Source organism: Pelophylax lessonae, assembly GCF_965119305.1.
Source record: "Pelophylax lessonae genome assembly, chromosome: 1".
Lineage (NCBI taxonomy): Eukaryota > Metazoa > Chordata > Amphibia > Anura > Ranidae > Pelophylax > Pelophylax lessonae.
The window spans coordinates 458,146,667-458,165,221 of record NC_138768.1 but is presented as its reverse complement, the minus strand read 5'-3'; the positions used below and the strand labels follow the sequence as shown (position 1 = coordinate 458,165,221).

The 18,555-nt window shown below is 42.6% G+C and overlaps 1 protein-coding gene across 1 annotated transcript in view; it reads right to left on the bottom strand.

Annotated features, from left to right (window-relative positions):
- The window catches only part of INSR (insulin receptor), a 318,524-nt gene that overhangs the window by 195,903 nt on the left and 104,066 nt on the right, over positions 1-18,555 (bottom strand). Inside the window, exon 2 of the mRNA XM_082270578.1 lies at positions 12,877-13,428. Coding sequence (XP_082126704.1) covers positions 12,877-13,428 — 552 coding nt within the window. The remainder of the gene's footprint in view (positions 1-12,876; positions 13,429-18,555) is intronic.

Genomic DNA, 18,555 nt, shown 5'->3' with positions numbered 1-18,555 from the left:
GAGAAGATATTTCCGATGAGGCAGTCATTTTGACAGATTTACAGATTTGTTTGTGAATGTTTCATGTAGCTCAATTTTACCATTTTACATCAAAGTGTTCTAAACATGCTGGTCATTAGCACAACTCCTTCCACCGGTTTCACCACTTTGAGCCAACAGCAAACATAATAAATGTAGAATGCACACGTTCACACTGAGCACATCTCTGCATTATTGTGCATAAGGTTCAGATGAGTTCATTTATTATAGTTCTAAAATAAAAACATGTGCCAATATTTAAAGTCTTAAAAATTAAAATTTAAAATAAAATTAAAGATTAAACCGGGCTTCTGTTGCCGTCTGTTTCGGTCACTTAAAAAGGGCAACTCAACTATTGTGGGGAAAAAAATGTAAAATAATAACAGGGTATTTAGACACAAATCGTATTGTAATTAAAATTTATTAAAAATTAGCTTTCCTTTTCAATCTGCAGGGATGTACATTTCTGTAAAATGCAATACAATATGGCAGCCATGGAGGGCGTGTACAGAACAATCCCCCAGATATGTAATTTGCTGCTTGTATGATTGGCTTACTGGTTTTCCCAGAAGTCTGCACTAAGATACAAGTCAGATTTTTGGCACTCCCTGCAACAAAAATGTCATTTTTAGTGAAACACTCCCAAAAGATAAATCCCCTATAAAAGGGATGCAGACCCTGTCATTATCCTCATTAGAACCCTGCAAGTGCAACAGCTGATTGATAATTATAAAACGACTCCTATACAGATCCACTTTACACACAACAAACAGCTATTTCTTCAAAACAACAAAAAGGTAAGAATTTGCAACAAAGTTAGTTGAAATCCTTGCAATGTACATACAGTACAGTAGATAACCCAGAGGGGAAAGTTTTTTTTTTTTTTTTCTCAACAAAAAAGTGGAGTGATTCTTTAAATTAAGGAAAGGTACACAAACTGATATCTGAATCATTTTTTAAACAGCCAGGCATTCAGAGCTTTTAGATAAAGTCTATTTTAGCATTTAAAAGATGAATGCCACCAGAGACATAAAAGCAAACTATGCAGCAAACCATTTCCAGAACAATTGTTTTGAGGTCTAGAGCAGCGTTTAACCTTTTTTCAGTCATGACACTCTTATGAAAAATCTTGAGGCACTCCAGGTGAATTATGCCTTGTTTTTTTTCCAAGATAAACTATAAAAAACAAGGATTAAAATGACCCACTACTAAAACCAAAAGCCTAAACGAATTCCCCTACTCCGGATGTGCATGAGAATGCCACGTGTGCATTTTTCAAATGTTTTAATCCATAATAGGGCCAGGAAACTGTGCGCATTTTGCTTTTTTACCTCTCTGGATGGCTTGGTGCCAAAGGGTACCTGCGCCGCCGTTGCAGCTTCAGCTGCGTCCTCCAGGGTCTTACGCACAGATACAATCAGTGCATTCGCAACAGATGTGGAGGAATCATCCTCACTAGCAGAAGATTCCAGGCGCATGGTTGCAGACCCAGCAGGATGAGCCATCTCTGCGGCGGCAGAATCAGATTCAGGATCTGATGAGGCAGAAGAGGCAGGGGAAGGCGGGGGGAATTTTTGCTAGCCCATCGCCCGCAAGCCACCTCCACCTGGGACACAAGAGATTCCAGGACCGCAGTCGGTGCATGGATGGATGGATGGGCCCTGGAGGGCCCCGCAGCCTCAGACCAGGGATCAGGTGGGGAAATGTGCTCCAAAGACTCCATGAGTCACCAGGGGGACCCCACAAGAAAGTGAAAAAGACTGCTAAGGGACAACACCCACCGCGCTGGCAGCACCACCCAGTCGCAAGGCACAAAGCACCAGCGATCCTCAGCAGAGAGGGAGAGGACCCCACCAGACTCACCACCTGCAGAGACCAGGATAATCTGCACTACACGTGCAGCAATCAGGAAGTAAGATGATCCAGGTGTCAGCACCAGGGGATGAGGAGCTGCCACCGCCAAAATCACCACCCCCAGGGCTCCACTGTCATGGCCGTCGCTATTTTCAATGGCAAACCACATGGCCGCTGTGTATAGAACACACAGGCTACAACAAAATGGCAGCATCACAAGGCATACGGGGTCCCAGGATTGGGAAGCCAGGCCTCAAGGACAGATTCAGGCAGGCCGGGGGCCCTGGCAGGAGCCCCCACCAGGTACAACCCCTCACCACACAATCGATCGTCCGGTCGCAGGCAGCGCACCCCCCCCCCCTCGGCCCCCATCGCCAGTCAGGCGCCCTGCCCCCACCCCAGGAAAGTGGCTAGACAACCCAAACAGCCCCAGCGTATGTGGAGGGGGGGCAGGATGAGGGACTCGGCAAGGGGGGGGTGCCTGCGGGAAGGAGGGGAACCCGGGGGTCCAACCATCCCAAGGAAGGGCCCACATCTACCCCAAAACCCTCAGCGGGAAGAGGGGGGAAAGCTACTCACCATACCAGGAACCAGGCAGGCACCGCTCCAGACATAACCCCTCTCCATCTAAATGGGGGGCTGTCGGCCATTAGGAACGCTGCGACTCGGGCCGAGACCCGGTCGTATGCGACCTCACGAGGCGGTTAATTTGCAAGCCAGCCCCCGTCCAGTGGGGCTATGTCGCCACCGACCTAGCACCAAGCTGAGGTCTGTGTGTTATCGTTGGCAAGGCGTAGGTGACCACTGGATCTAGATTATCAAACCCAGCAGTTGATTGTAGATCTCACAGGAAAACCCTGAGAAAAAAAAGTTTCTATCTAAAGAGAAAAAATTACCAGGACCAAAGATCTCAGCAAGGAACTAGGTCCTTACTCCTGACTAGGCCGACAAAAAAACTGTGGCTATATCAGAGAGAGGGAGTATACCCCCTGTGACTGCTTATGGGTGTAGCCAGAACTTCTTTCTGCCTAGTGTCCTACTCCTGTAGTTGGGCAGTATAACCCAATGGTTATGAATACCAGAAGCTGTGTCCGTCAATGAACGAAAGAGAAAACTATTTTATTTTACCCACTGTATGGTTCAGTACTTTGAACAGATGTAGAGAAGAGAGGGCTGCAGATAGACAACCTATGTAGGAGGATTTGTTTCATCTCTGTGCATCACCTGAAGATGGTACCTTCACTGGGTACATGTCAGGGTTTACAAGCACTATAATGCTGAACTCCACATTCTACCAGCATCTACAAACTACTTCACACATGTCCCTCTTGAGTCTTCCTCCCACAGACCCTACACAATAATGCCCAGGCCTGCTGATAGACTGCTCAGGCCTTGGGCAGTGCAGGAGGCATACACAATTTCCACTACCAGAAAAACAGGCATTCTCTAGCTAGCGGTAGAGGAGGCAAATAGAAAGGTAAGTGCTATGTGTTATTGGCTATTTCTGTTATTGATGGCTTAAGAGATAAATACTGTACATTGTCCTACATGCTAAAACAGGTAGACCACAATTGTACAACGCCTCCAAACTTGGGGGTGTTTCCAGTTAGAAAATTCCAGCTAACAAGCCTTTAAATTCTGGGGCTATTTGTTTTAAATGGAAAGCGTCAAAGTTTCTTTGTTTGCAGGGCTGTAATCCACAAAGCATTCATTATGTGGGCAAAAGTTGAAAAGGTGGAGTTTATATACCTTAAAAGAATGTTGAAAACTGTGCCTCATCCTCACATTCCTAATAGTTTAACCCCTAGCGCACTGGAATAAACAACAGAATACTTGTTGAGATAAACACGGACACATGTGTAATTCCATGTTTAAAAGCATAACTACTGTATATGTCTACAAATTATTTGAGTCAGCATTTTGTCTTTATTGTAATGACCAATATGCATGCAAATTGCATTTTCCACTGTTCAATGACTACGGTATATTAAAGTGGTTGTAAAGTCACTCTGCATAATTACTAGAATCCCCTCTATTATAGGAAGATATGTTGCATAGTGTCTTATGCAGCCCAATACCTTATTTCAGAGCGCCGCCGCGTGGTCAGAGGACTACAGCGGGAGGGGCTGAGATTCCCCTCTGATGTCAGCCAGGATGAGAGGAGCAAAGCGGCGCTCTGCAATACGGTATTGAGCTGCATAATGTTTATAAAACAAAGACACTGTGCAACATAGCTTCATATAACAGTGGGGATTCTTGTAATCAGGCAGAGTTATTTTACACAAAATAGCAGGGGAGGGGTGGGGGGGCAGATCGGCACTGACTCAATAGCCGACAGGCAGGGAGGGAGGGAGGGGGAGAGGGAGACCCTGCGGGTTGACGGAGGCACAAACTGACCACAGTATCATGGATCAACAGCTATGATTACCGTGGTCAGCACATATAGGGGGACACAGGAACAGACAGGATCAACCAGGTATTTTACAGCATAGAGATGGACAAGCACAAGCACTATGCTGTATATCGTGCTTTAATTTCTACTTAAAATGCACTTTTATGCGGTGTAATTAGACCTTAAAAAATGGTTTTCGGGGTTGGCCTCTAAATTGGTCAGCCCATGATAAAGTAATTCCTGCCCATCCAAACAGAAGTTAATTATTCCCATGCAGGGATTAAAGACTGAGCTGGGTAGAAGCAGCCCTGTACACATCCCAAAGAACTGTGCAAAGAGGAAGGAAAGAATCTTTTTTTGCAGAAGAGATATAGTATGATTTTTGTTTTTAAAGGTAAAGTTCCACTTTAACTAGATATACTTCCATCTGTTAACATGCCTCCCAAAGCAATTCTCAGCTGTGACTTTATGGTAAATGTATTAATGTTCCTGATCGGCACTGCCTTTGTAAATGGAATAGTTGATATTTTTGTTTTTTGTCCTGTGGCTTCACAAATGTAAATGCATGTTTGTTTGCCTAAACAAATATTCTAAAGAGGTCGAGAGATCCTCAAATAATTCTATATAATCCTAACAAAAATAAAAGCCAAATATATTTCATAAAGCAAATGGTAAAACTGGTTTTGCTTAACTTGACATTCACTGCCTGGTCTTCCCAAACATTGGGCCCCATTCACACCTGCACTTTGCCAAACATGCATCGTGCTTGTGGTGCAATTATTTCTAAATGTGGCTAGGAGATGTGCATTCTGTCACATGGCAAACATGCAGAAAACATGCCATAACATGGCAAGCCCACTGCCAGAAAAAGGGCCACCTTGGTGCATTTATAGCATGTAGGGAAGTCCATGTAAGTGAATAGGTTGCCCTAGGTCAGTGATGGTGAACCTTGGCACCCCAGATGTTTTGGAACTACATTTCCCATAATACTCAACTACACTGCAGAGCGTATGAGCATCAAAGGAAATGTAGATCCAAAACATCTGGAGTGCCTAGGTTTGCCATTACTGCCATATGCGGTCTTGTGAAAAAATGCATCATGTTATGTGAATGGGGACTTATTGTTGGTGAGTGTAAAAACACATGTAGACATATATGTCCTCCACAGGGCAAGTAATGAATCTACAGACCACAGCGTGTGCGGATTTACTGCCAACCTTAAACTATGAGCCTGTATAAAAGCATTACATGTAATTGAATGTATAATTCCAAGTGAGATTGCTGAATGTGTTTTTTTACATTGTAGAAACTCTTGTTCTATAGAATTATGTGTAGTAAAATATGACGTAAATATTGTTTGTTCCTCTGATATTATATGAAATGCCATTGTCTTAAATAAGAAAGGATTTAAAGTTTTGAGGGAGGAGGTAAGGTTGGTTCAGTTATAAAGATACCAGAGTATAAAAAAGAGCCATGCCCCATTTACTGGAAAATATATTTTAGATCCAAACCTAAATGACTAATGTCTCATATAATCATTAACATATTGTGTAGGCATGGTCCACTCTTCTCACAACCAGGGAGATGGTCCAGAGCAATGATGTACTGCCAACCCTGGAGTGAGTTCATGTAGACAGGAGGTGGCTGGAAATGGCTAGAAGAGATCAGCAGTACTGAGAAGCAAAAAACATTTTAGGGGAGAAAGAAAATTGTGGTAATTGAGAACTTTAACAAACTACGTCATCCAGTTAGGGTTTGGATCCACTTAAAGAAATGGAGTCACCTCAGAGTGCTTGATTTGAACCAACATTGACAGTAAGACACAAGCTAACAGTGTATATCCCGCACATCAGGATTATATATTTTTTGCTAATGTTTGACAGATGTATATATTGTAAACATAACCCCCTTCCAGTGAAATGAATTCCATCCTCGAAGGTGTAAACCCTAGATAGGAAGTCATTAATAGGATATCACAAAACCCAAACAGGAAACTAACTTAACACAGACAGTGTGCTGCTCCTGGAAGGTAATATACTGTAGATAGTATTGAAGTTAGAGCTTAGTAATACTGCGGTTCCTTATTATTGCACATGTGAAGAGCGTGCGGTTAAAAACTATTCTTATAATACAATGAAATAAACACTCAAAAAGGAGGTGGATAAGAGCAGATGGTCAAAATGTACTTTCTTGGAATATGTATAGTTTGGGACAGAGTTCTCCCTCACACATATGCGTTGCAGTAACACGCAATATATGGCACAGTACCACTTTGATGCATGTGGGTGCGTTGTAGTGTTCATTGTCAATGGCACAACAAATGCACCTGCGTTGCAATGGATCGCAATAGAACACAACGCATCTGGGAGATATTAGAAGTCAGTAAATTTGTTTTCATCTACTCAACACCAAAATATTGTTTTGAGTGAACTAAATGTATCCATCACGGCAAAGCAATCTTATTGGTGTGTAGATCATATTTAGTATAAAAAAATGTAACTAAAATTTACTAGAAAATATCTGAATGGCTATTTATTGACTTAATGCACTAAACTGTAACATGCATGAATTGCTTTAAGGATCAATATCTTCAGGGGTGTGATTATGGTCACTTCTCATTGGCTATCACTGCTGATAATGTGAGCATTATGGAAAAATGACAATCTCGGAAGCATGGTGAAATAAGCTACAGTATATATTTTACCCTCTTTTCAAATGTGCTAAAACCCATATGAAATTTAATTTGTTGGAATACACATTCCTATGTCAGCAAAAATGGTAACCAGTTTCAAAAAGCAAAATTGATCAGCTTTTACGTTTGCTTGCACTGAGTAACTGTAGGACTGTTCATTATGTGTACAACTGAACTCCAGGCAAGCGGTTTAAAGTGGTTGTATAGGCTTCAGTTTCCTCAAATTTGTATATAATCTAGGGATGCACCGAAATTTCGGCCACCGAAATTTTCGGCCGAAAATGGGCCAATTCCATTTAGACCGAAAATGGGTTAAAAATGCCGAAATTAATGGCCACCGTGAGGAAGGAGGAGGGCGCAGCGCAGGTTTGAAAAGTCCCGCCTCTGGCCGGCCGCCCGCCTCTCAATGATGTCCCTACTACGACTATGTGTATGAATGAACTGACACACCAGGCGGGAGGGCGGGCGAGCGGCCGCTAATAGCTATAACTATGTGAGCGCTTCACTTCCCTGTCATGCGGGTATCTCCTCTGACAGGGAAGTGAAGTGCTCACATAGTTATAGCTATTAGCAGCCGCTCACCCGCCCTCCCGCCCGGTGTGTTAGTTCATTCATGCACAGATCGTAGTAGTAGTGACATCACAGGGAGGCGGGCCGCCGGCCAGAGGCGCATCTTTTGAAACTGGAAGGACACCGGAGGAGCAGAGTGAGTAGGAGATTGCATCCTTGGGATGGGGAGGGACGCTGAGGCGGGGGGGGGGTGTACTGCCGAGGGGGGCGCTGAGGCAGTGGGGGGGGGGGGGAGCTGAGTCGAGCTTACCAATGGTATTTGTATTATGCAGCATGAGGGGGTTTAATATATTGCCACTGCTGGTCACTGATGCATTAGTGACCAACCAGTGGCAGTTAATTAACCCCTTTGTGCTGCATTAGTGCAACCAGTATCAGTGCAACCAGTGTTAATTAACACTGATACTGGTTGCACTAATGCAGCACAAAGGGGTTAATTAACTGCCACTGGTCGGTCACTAATGCATCAGTGACCAGCAGTGGCAATACATTAAGCCCCTCATGCTGCATAATACAAATACAATTGGTAATTAAATTAACCATATACTGTGATAGGGTGGCAGCGATAGGTGTACGTCGCTGCCTATTTTTGGTGTATGCCCCTCTTTTAATTTTAATTTATTTGGGGGAAAAAGTCATTTTCGGTTTTCGGCCAAGGGCATCCTGCATTTTCGGTTTCGGCCCAGAATTTTCATCCCTAATATAATCCCTAGTAGTTTTAAAAACATTCAATTTTTCCCATTTTTTTTTTAAGAATTTATCAGATTGTTCTTCATCCATACTACACATAAATTTCATTTAATTTATAAAATTCCACTCTCCCACACCATTCCCTCTCAGTGGGGGCATTATTTCCAACCATCTATTTAGTATTGTCCCTTTCGCATCATTTAACAAATTTGGGACTATAGAGGTTCTATAAACTTTTTTTTTTTTGAAAATCTTTTTATTATAGGTTCTATAAACTTTTAAATGATAGATTCCTTTTTTGAAATAGGCAGACCCATGGGTCATCTGCCAATTCTACCCCTTTAATCTGGTTAATAAAATATTGTATTCTTAACCAGAATATACAAATTTTCGGACATTCCCACCATATATGGAACATTGATCCTTCAACCTGACATCCCCACCAGCTTATCCATTGATTGGATCTCTCAGAAAAATAAAGGTGAACCCTAATTGGGGTAGTGTACCATCTCGCCAGACATGGCTAGTTCAGCTCAATAGTGTTCACATTCCTAGCGGTATGGTGTACGGCTCTCAAGTACATTCACTTTCTTCTAAACTAATTCCGGTTTATTTCTCCCAATTTTCAACAACAGGTGGTTTCCCCTCACCCTCAAGGTCGGTTAACATCCTATACACAAGAGACATACCATGTCTGACCTTCGTTAACAGGTTACAGAGTTTTTCCATAAGGTTCAACTCTTTTTCCATTCTAAGAGGGTGGGGTAAAAGTTGTGGGAACATCTTTGACCTCCTTTAATGGACACACGATAATTTGGGATTGCTTCCTGTCTGGTCACCTTCAATGGCCAGGTCCCAGCGCACTGGCTCTCCTGTAGAAGGCTGACAAAATGATGCCTGGAGCACAGATTTGTTGCTTTGCATAGATTCAGATGTGCAGTACATAAACAATCTGCTTTAACCAACTCCTTTCCCAAGCCTATTCTGACACTTCGCTCTTACACTTTTACAAAAATTACTTAAAACTCCCAAACATTACAGTATCTTACAAAAGTGAGTACACCCCTCACATTTGTGTACATATTTTATTATATCTTTTCATGCGACAACTCTGAAGAAATGACACTTTGCTACAATGTAAAGTAGTGAATTACAGCTTGTATAACAGTGTAAATTTGCTGTCCCCTCAAAATAACTCAACACACAGCCATTAATGTCTAAACCGCTGGCAACAAAAGTGAGTACACCCCTAAGTGCAAATGTCCAAATTGGGCCCAAAACGTCAATATTTTGTGTGGCCACCATTATTTTCCAGCACTGCCTTAACCCTCTTGGGCATGGAGTTCACCAGAGCTTCACAGGTTATCACTGGAGTCCTCTTCCACTCCTGCATGACGACATCACAAAGCTGGTGGATGTTAGAGACCTTGCCCCCCTCCACCTTCCTTTTGAGGATGCCCCACAGATGCTCAATAGGGTTTAGGTCTGGAGACATGCTTGGCCAGTCCATCACCTTTACCCTCAGCTTCTTTAGCAAGGCAGTGGTTGTCTTGGAGGTGTGTTTGGGGTCGTTATGTTGGAATCCTGTGGCCCAGTCTCTGAAGGGAGGGGATCGTGCGCTGCTTCAGTATGTCACAGTATATGTCGGCATTCATGGTTTCCTCAATGAACTGTAGCTCTCCAGTCCCCGCAGCACTCATGCAGCCCCAGACCATGACACTTAAACACGCTTGACACCCTCTGAACCAAATAATTTTATCTTGGTCTCATTAGACCACAGGACACGGTTCCAGCAATCCATGTCCTTAGTCTGCTTGTCTTCAGCAAACTGTTTGCAGGCTTCCTTGTGCATCATCTTTAGAAGAGGCTTCCTTCTGGGATGACAGCCATGCAGACCAATTTGATGCAATGTGCGGTGTATGGTCTGAGCACTGACAGGCTGACCTCCCACCCCTTTAACCTCTGCAGCAATGCTGACAGCACTCATATGTCTATTTCCCAAGAACAACCTCTGGACATGACGCTGACAACCTCTGGATATGACATGCACTCAACTTCTTTGGTCGACCATGGCGAGGCCTGTTCTGAGTGGAACCTGTCCTGTTAAACCGCTGTATGGTCTTGGCCACCGTGCTGCAGCTCAGTTTAAGGGTCTTGACAATCTTCTTATAGCCTAGGCCATCTTTATGTAGAGCAACAATTATTTTTTTTCAGATCTTCAGAGAGTTCTTTGCCATGAGATGCCATGTTGAACTTCCAGTGACCAGTATGAGAGAATGAGAGCGATAACTCACATGACACATGACACCGGGGAGGGAAAAAGGCTAATTGAGCCCACTTTGGACATTTTCACTAAGGGGTGTACTCACTTTTATTGCCAGCAGTTTAGACATTAATGGCTGTGTGTTGAGTTATTTTGGATAGACAGCAAATTTACACTGTTATACAAGCTGTACACTCACTACCTTACATTGTAGCAAAGTGTCATTTCTTCAGTGTTGTCACTTAAAAAGATTTAATAAAATATTTACAAAAATGTGAGGGATGTGCTCACTTTTGTGAGATACTGTGTGTGTATGTATATAATTTTTTTTAAGCAGAGACCATATAGAATAAAATGGTTTGTGTTGCAATTTATTTATTTTTTTTGCCACACGGTTTTTGCGCAGCAGTTTTTCAAACGCAATTTTTGTTCGAAAAAAAAAAAAAACTTTCATGTATAAAAAAAGAAAAAAAAAAAACAGTAAAGTTAGCCCAATTTTTTATAATGTGAAACATGATGACCGAGTAAATAGATACCCAACAAGCTTTAAAATTGCATCTGCCCGTGGAATGGCCACAAACCATGATGCTTAAAATTCTCCATAGGGGACGCTTTAAACACCTTTACAGGTTACCAGTTTAGACCCGCACAGAAAGTCTGGTGCTACAATTATTGCTCTCGCTCTGACGTTTGCAACAATACCTCACGTGTGGTACGATCACCGTTTACATATATGTGTCGGAGTAATGTATGCGTTCGCATTTGCGTGTAAGCACGGTGGGACGGGGGCGCTTTCAAGTTTTTTTTATTATTATCATCACTTTAAAAAAAAATAATAATAATTTGAATAACTTTATTGCTATCACAAGGGACGAACCGCATCCCTTGTGACAGCATGGGCCATGACAGGTCCTCTTTATGGAGAGATTTGAGATCTATTAGCCCCCAAATTTCTCCTCTGGCCTACCATGCAGTCGATGAGACCGATCAGCTGCTTCTCTGGTCGCCAGGTAAACAAAGGGGCTGAACCAATGCCCAATACTCGTCGCTCCCAGTTTCCAGGGCTACAGAGAGAGAGGGGGTGACGTCAGTTCCTCTCTATCAGGCAGCCATCGCTGCATCGCTCCTGGTCTCTGCAATGGGACCGGAGAGCCCAGGAGAGGCGGCGGGAGGGGGTTGGGACCCCCTTCCGCCACCCACAAAAGTGATTGAGTGGCTAATTAGCCACTCCGATCACTTCTGCCAAAAATAGAATCGCTGGCTGCAAAACATGATACCGGGATGATGGCTGTAGGTCAGGGCTCGACAAACCCCGGGCGCCAGGTCGCATTGGCGACTAAAATTAGCGACCTGGCGCCTGGGGTGCACTGCAAGAGTTGTCCTTTTGCTCCCCCCCAACCACTCACCGAGTGCACGGACTACCGCACCGTCCGAAAAATTGAGGCCGCGGCTTTTCAGCCTTCTTCAGTGAGAACGGGGAACTGGCGCCCTCTTGTGGTGGCCGGGAGTTTGACAAGCAGTAACTAATGGCTGTTTCCCCTGCCTGTCCTCAATTCCTGTCCCTCTCCTTCCCCAAGAGGAGATGAGAGGGAAGTTTTTGCAGGCTTCATCTCCCTGTCCACTTACCTTTGCTTAAAAGGTAAGTGGACAGGGAGTGTGGTTATTATTATTATTATTATTCATTAATTTGTTTTTGTAAATTATTAAAAAAAAAATTTATTTTTTTTTTCATTATTAAAAAAAAATATTTTTCTTTTTTCAATTATAAAAAAAATAAAAAAAATTTTCTTCATTTTTTTTTCCAATTATAAAAAAAATAAATATTATATAATAATATAATTTTTTTTTTTCCTCATCGCCATGCCACAGCCGAAGGCCCCTTTCACACGGGCTGTCTGATCAGGTCCGCCTGTCAGTTTCTCAGGCTGACCTGATCGGACCCCTCAGTCTCCTCTATGGAGCAGTAATCTGCCGCCATCTGATCCTGTCTGCCAAAAACAGAGGGATGGTGGTTCTATTTTCTATCCACCCCGTGGATCGGATCAGATGGCATCGGATGGAAACAGACAGACAGTCTGTTTCCATCCAATTGCGCTATAGAGGAGAGTGGGGTTCTAGTCGTCTTTATGTGTAAATGTTATTTTTTTGGAAATAAAGCTTGGTTGGTTGTTTAAAAAAAAAAAAAAAATGGCTCCTAACTTTTTTAGCTGGCTCCTAGATTTCAGTAAAATTTTTAAGCCCTGCTGTAGGTGCAGGCATCATCCTGGTATTACCACTGAACCCCAAGGACGTATGGGTACGTCCATTTGAGGAAGTGGTTAAGACAACAAGAAACAAAAAAAAATCATCAATTGCAATTTTATATAAAACACATAAAAAAATTAAAAAAAAACTTACTTCTTTGACAGTGATCCTGGGTCCAGCAGCGCTCACCAAACACAGAGTTAATTACTGTAGAAGGACAACTGTTCTTTCCCTTTATAGCACCAGGGCACACATCCCCACATTCCTCCTTGTTATCTTTGTTGAGGTTGATATAGTTGTCTTCCACAGAGTCCAGGATTTTTGACCAGTCAATGGTAGATAGGTAACACAGTTCGTAGTTCTTCTCAATCCTGACAGAGCCTCTAGTTATGCGCATAAGGCTGTGTAGACCGATCTCCTTTAGATCAAGCATCTCAAAAATGACCAAGGCATAGTTAAAAAAGAGTCGAGTACCACGAATGACTGTGAGATTTGGAAATAGGTCTTTTAGACTTTGCAGACCGTAAACACGAAAGAGAAGGAGGTAGTCCGTTATCATGGTAAGATTGGAAAATCTTAACCCTTTAAAATGTTCTGGTTTGGTGTTAAACATTAGCAAAATCTGTAGATGACCTTCAATAACAGTGCAGTCTTCTAAGTCATACAACTTTGTTAGGTTATTCCGAATATCCATACTTGGGCAAACTGGAAAAAAGGGAAGAGATTGAAATTAATTAAAATAATCCTTCCAGATATGTTAGACATACTACAAAGCAGCAATAGTATAACTAAATTGTGTCTAAACATTAGCCTGACCAAATAAAAGTTACGTGGACTTCAACTAATAGTCCAGGTAAAGACCAAAATCTAACAGAAATTGTAAACAGGTTCATGTAAGCCTGAAGTAATGGTTGTATAGTCTTAAAATCCAGCAAAACGTCAGATCACATATAGTAGGTGGTCCAGTCCTCCAAGTATCACCAGAACTTTGTCTAACCTCTAAACACCAAGCATAATGACATACTAGAGGGAATAAATTACAGCTGACCTTAGAGGCTACCTCTATTGTATACTACAACAGATTAAATACATTATATGTAAATGTTGTAAGCATATTCAAGCAAATTGTACACCTCAAGCTGATGCACTGATCACATCATTATCAGCCTGTAACCTGTAAAAAAAACTTATATTGAAAAGTTTTAAAAAGGGCTTACTTAAAATGGAACTTCACCCAAAAGGGGAAGTTCCGCTCTTCTTCCTCATCCTCCTCCTCCTTCACATTTGGCAATTTATTCTTTTAAAGGGGGGGGGGGGGGATACCTGGTTTTGACAGGTACCGGCTCTCCCACTTCACTGGAACGTCACCCCCCTCTTTCCTCTGAAGCCTTTTGGGAATATCACAGGTCCCAGAAAGCTGTGGAACCATTCAGATGCAGCCGGCTGCCCATGGTTAGCATGCTGGCTCCGGGGACCGAAGCCCAGTGAGAAAACCGACCGGGTGGGGATAGTGGTGGATCCTGGGACAGGTGTTTCTATTATTAAAAGTCAGTAGCTATAGTTTTTGTAGCTGCTGAGGTTCAATTTGTCAAAGGATGACTGAACAATCGCTTTATTCATGTTCAGCACAAGATGTAAACAACTTCATTGCTTCAAAAAGCTATGTTTTGAACCATGACCAGTCTTGGCAAATGGTAGGTACAAAAATGAAAAGACTACTTTGACAAAACTCATATATAAAACAGTGCCTTTTTAGCCACAGGTTGCAGCCTACAATTACCCAAAGCAGGTGAATGCAGGAGTATGGCCTCATGAAAGCTGACGTTTATAACACGGTTAATCCCACATGCAGAATTTTTATTGCCGCACAGCAGGAAGTATACTCCACCTATAGTGTACAGCAATTTATGCCGGTGTCATCTGTTCCAGTCAGCAGGGGATCAGTGAAAATATCCACTGTGGAATCAGAGATGAAAGGTACAGATGTCACTTTTGTGTCCATTCAGTCCTTTCCTGCCAGAGCCTAGGTCTATGGGAAGACAGATATAAACAAGCACACACCTGATTATATCCTTTTACCTTCAACCTGTCATGTTTAGGTGAGGAAAAAAATATTAAAGGGAATGCAGGACTTTTCCAAAAAAACAGACAGCTGGATCTAATTTGAATGCCTATATAAAAAAGGGCCAAGAGCATATGTTCAGTTTCAATGAACAATTTGGAAACCGCAACCTAAAAGAGATTAATTCGGATCAATTAACTTATTAATCAAATTCAACTAAGAACATAAACAGCCACAGCACGTCACATGGTTGCTCTGGGGCCCAGAACCCCTAGATGGTTTGTATTTTGGCTACATATTGGTTTCTCGGGCATATATAGCACTTGTCAAAAAGCCAAACTATTACAAAACCATGTCATTTCTACCAAAACAATTAGCATGCTGCAATTTTACCACATAACATAAATGGCACACTTGTGTATCCATATGAGCTTGAATGCCAAGAGCATGCTCACTACACAGTTTATCATTTTTGTTTCTTTAAAGGATAATACATATTTCAATAGTGTGGTGCTATTAAAAAAGTTTATTTTAAAAGCCCCAATTCAATTTATACTCATACTTCAGGTCAGTGTGCATTATGGACCATGGTGCTTCTGTCCATCTAGTTGGAAGGCCAATATGGTACTGCACATGTGGCCTTTTCTCCATGGGTCTTTATGTAAAAGAAATCTGTTTCCAAGCATGCAGGGAGACAACCTCCGCCTTCAGGTTTCTTGAGAAACAGCAAACTATGCGCAAAACTCTTTGCTGGACCAGATCCCCAAGCAAAAGCCACAGCTCCAATTCCATTTTGCTCATGGACTTTAGGTCTGTCATTTATGGTATAATGTGGTAAATATATAATAAATTAGGCCAAACAATGTTAGAGTGTTCAAAACAATGGCAACCACCGCAACCTATAACCAGTCGTTGCGGTAAGGTGCACACGGAAGGGTAACGCACACACCACAAAACAAATTAAGTGCCGGTTCACACTCTTGCGGCGATCGCATGTAATATCGGAGCGCACTTCTCCTTCATTACATGCGATCGGCTGTGCGGTGCAAATTCAGCCATACACTTTGTATGGCTAAATTCGTACTGCACCCGCAGCAAAGACGCACAGGACCCTTTTTTTCAGCCGCATCAGGATCGGATCGCACAGTGGTTCACACTTGTGCGATCCGATCCTGTGCAAACTGTAAAGATCGCACTGCGATATGCAATCAAACTGGGGGTGTTGTTAACATTTCATTGACACCCCCAGCGTATCGCATATGGCAGTGTGAACTGCCAGGGGTGCGTTTGCGATGTGGGAACAGGCTGCGAATTCGCAGCCTTCCCGCATCGCATAAGTGTGACCCGACACTAAAGATTTCCCAGAACACTTACCAGCTAGCCTGCAAAACAGCCATATTGACCCGGTCTAACAATTCCCGGTAAAAAGTTAGGGTTTTGTTAACACACATTTGCAAAAATATGTGTATGCTGCAGTGCCCTCATCAAGGTTCAAGGCTTTAAGTGGACACCAAGCACACCTGCCCTTAATCTATCCACTGCTATATGTGCTCCAATTTGCAAGACTCAGAAAACTATAGAGTTAAGACCATAGTATATAGGGGAGCCTCAATGTAAACAAAGCGGCTTACATATATATTTGCAAATGTGTGCAAAAAAAAAAAAAAAGTCCTTTCTTGTATTAACCACTTTACCACCGCCCACAGTAATATTACTGCGGCAGAGTGGCTCGTTATCGTCTGACGACGTAGTACTACGTCGTCAGACACTCCCCCTTCTGGGCGGCGCTTGCGCGCCGCTGGAGGCTCGCTCCCGCTGTTTTCAGTCACAGCGGGAGTCGGGCCAGGGGAGGAGCAGCGGCGATCGCCGCCGCTCTTCCCCCGATCGTCGGGGATCTAGTGTGGAGATCCGCCCGCCTGTGTAAACACAAGCGGGCGGATCTCCATAGTGACAGGGAGTGACAGATCGGACTGTTCAGCATAGCTGGACATCCGATCTGTCCATGACTCACTCAGTCCCCTCCCCCCCCCCACACGTCAGTAAGCACCAGGCATACATTAACCCCTCCCTCTCCAATAAAATTAACCCCTTCCCTGCCAGTGTCATTTTTACAGTAACAGTGCATATATATAGCACTGATTACTGCAGTAATGTCACTGGTACCCCCAAAAGTGTCAAAAATGTCAGTCAAGGGTCCGATCTGTCCGCCGCAATGTCGCAGTCCCGCAAAAAAAAAAAAATCGCAGATCGCCGCCATTACGCGTTAAAAAAAAAAACACCAAAAATGACAGAAATCTTTCCCTTTGTTAGTAAACGCAATAACTTTTGCGCAAACCAATCAAAATACACTTATTGTGATTTTTTTTACCAAACATAGGTAGCAAAAAACAAATTGGCCAAAAATTTTTAAAAAAATTGGTTTTTACATCTTTTTTGGGGGGGAATTTCATATAAAAAAATGTTAAAAATATTGTTATTTTTTTAAAATAAACGCTCTTTTTTTGTTTATAGCGCAAAAAGTAAAAATCGCACAGGTGATCAAATACCACCAAAAGAAAGCTCTGTTTGTGGGAAAAAAAGGACGTAAATTTCGTTTGGGTACAGCGTTGCACGACCGCGCAATTGTCAGTTAAAGTCGCACAGCGCCGAATCGCAAAAAGTGGCCTGGACGGAAGACAGCAAAATCCTCCGGTGGTAAAGTGGTTAAGAGAGGCATGGACTGCAGAGAGAAAGAGAGAGCTATTATTTTGCTCCTGTACAAATCATTAGTAAGACCTCATCTTGAATATGCAGTTTAGTTTTGGACACAAGTTATCAAAAAGGATATCGGGGAACCGGAGAAAGTGCAGGGAAGGGCAACCAAACTGATAAAGAGGCATGGAGGAGCTCAGCTATGAGAAAAGATTAGAGGAACTGAATGTATTCTCTCTTGAGAAGAGGAGATTAACCACTTATGGACCGGAAGGTTTTACCCCCTTAATGACCAGGCTATTTTTTGGGATACGGCACCTGTGATGCTGTACCGAAATAAGATTGATGGTTTTTCCCCACAAATAGAGCTTTCTTTTGGTGGTATTTGATCACCTCTGTGGTTTTATTTTTTGCGCGATAAGCGGAAAAAAAAAAAAAAAAAAAAAAGAAGGAGTGACAATTCTGAAAAAAAGATAAATATTTTTTACTTTTTGCTATAAAACATTCCCAATAAAAAAAAATGTTTCATTAATTTAGCCCAATATGTATTCTGCCACATATTTTTGGTAAAAAAAAAATCTACAAACTAGGGGATATATTTATATAATTTCTAATAATTTATTTTTTACTAGTAATGGTGGCGATCAGCGATTTTTTTAGCAGGACTGCGACATTGCGGTGGACAGATCAGACACCTGACACTTTTGAGAGGACCAGTGACACTAATACAGTAGACTAAAAATATGCACTGTTACTGTACTAATGACACTGGCAGGGAAGGGGTTAACACCAGGGCGATCAAGGAGTTACGCGTGCTCCTAGGTGGTGCTTTCTAACTGTATGGGGGTTGTACTCACTGGATGAACACAAAGACCTGTGTTCCTAAATAGGCTGTATACATCTGTGACAGAACAGCGGCCTACCGCTGTAAAACTACGGCAGCTGGTCAGCAAGTGGTTGAGATGGGGATATGATTAACACGTATAAAATACATAAGGGGTCCATAAAGTGAACTTGGGGTTGAGTTATTCACTTTAAAGTCATCACAGAGGACAAGGGGGCACTTATTACATCTAGAG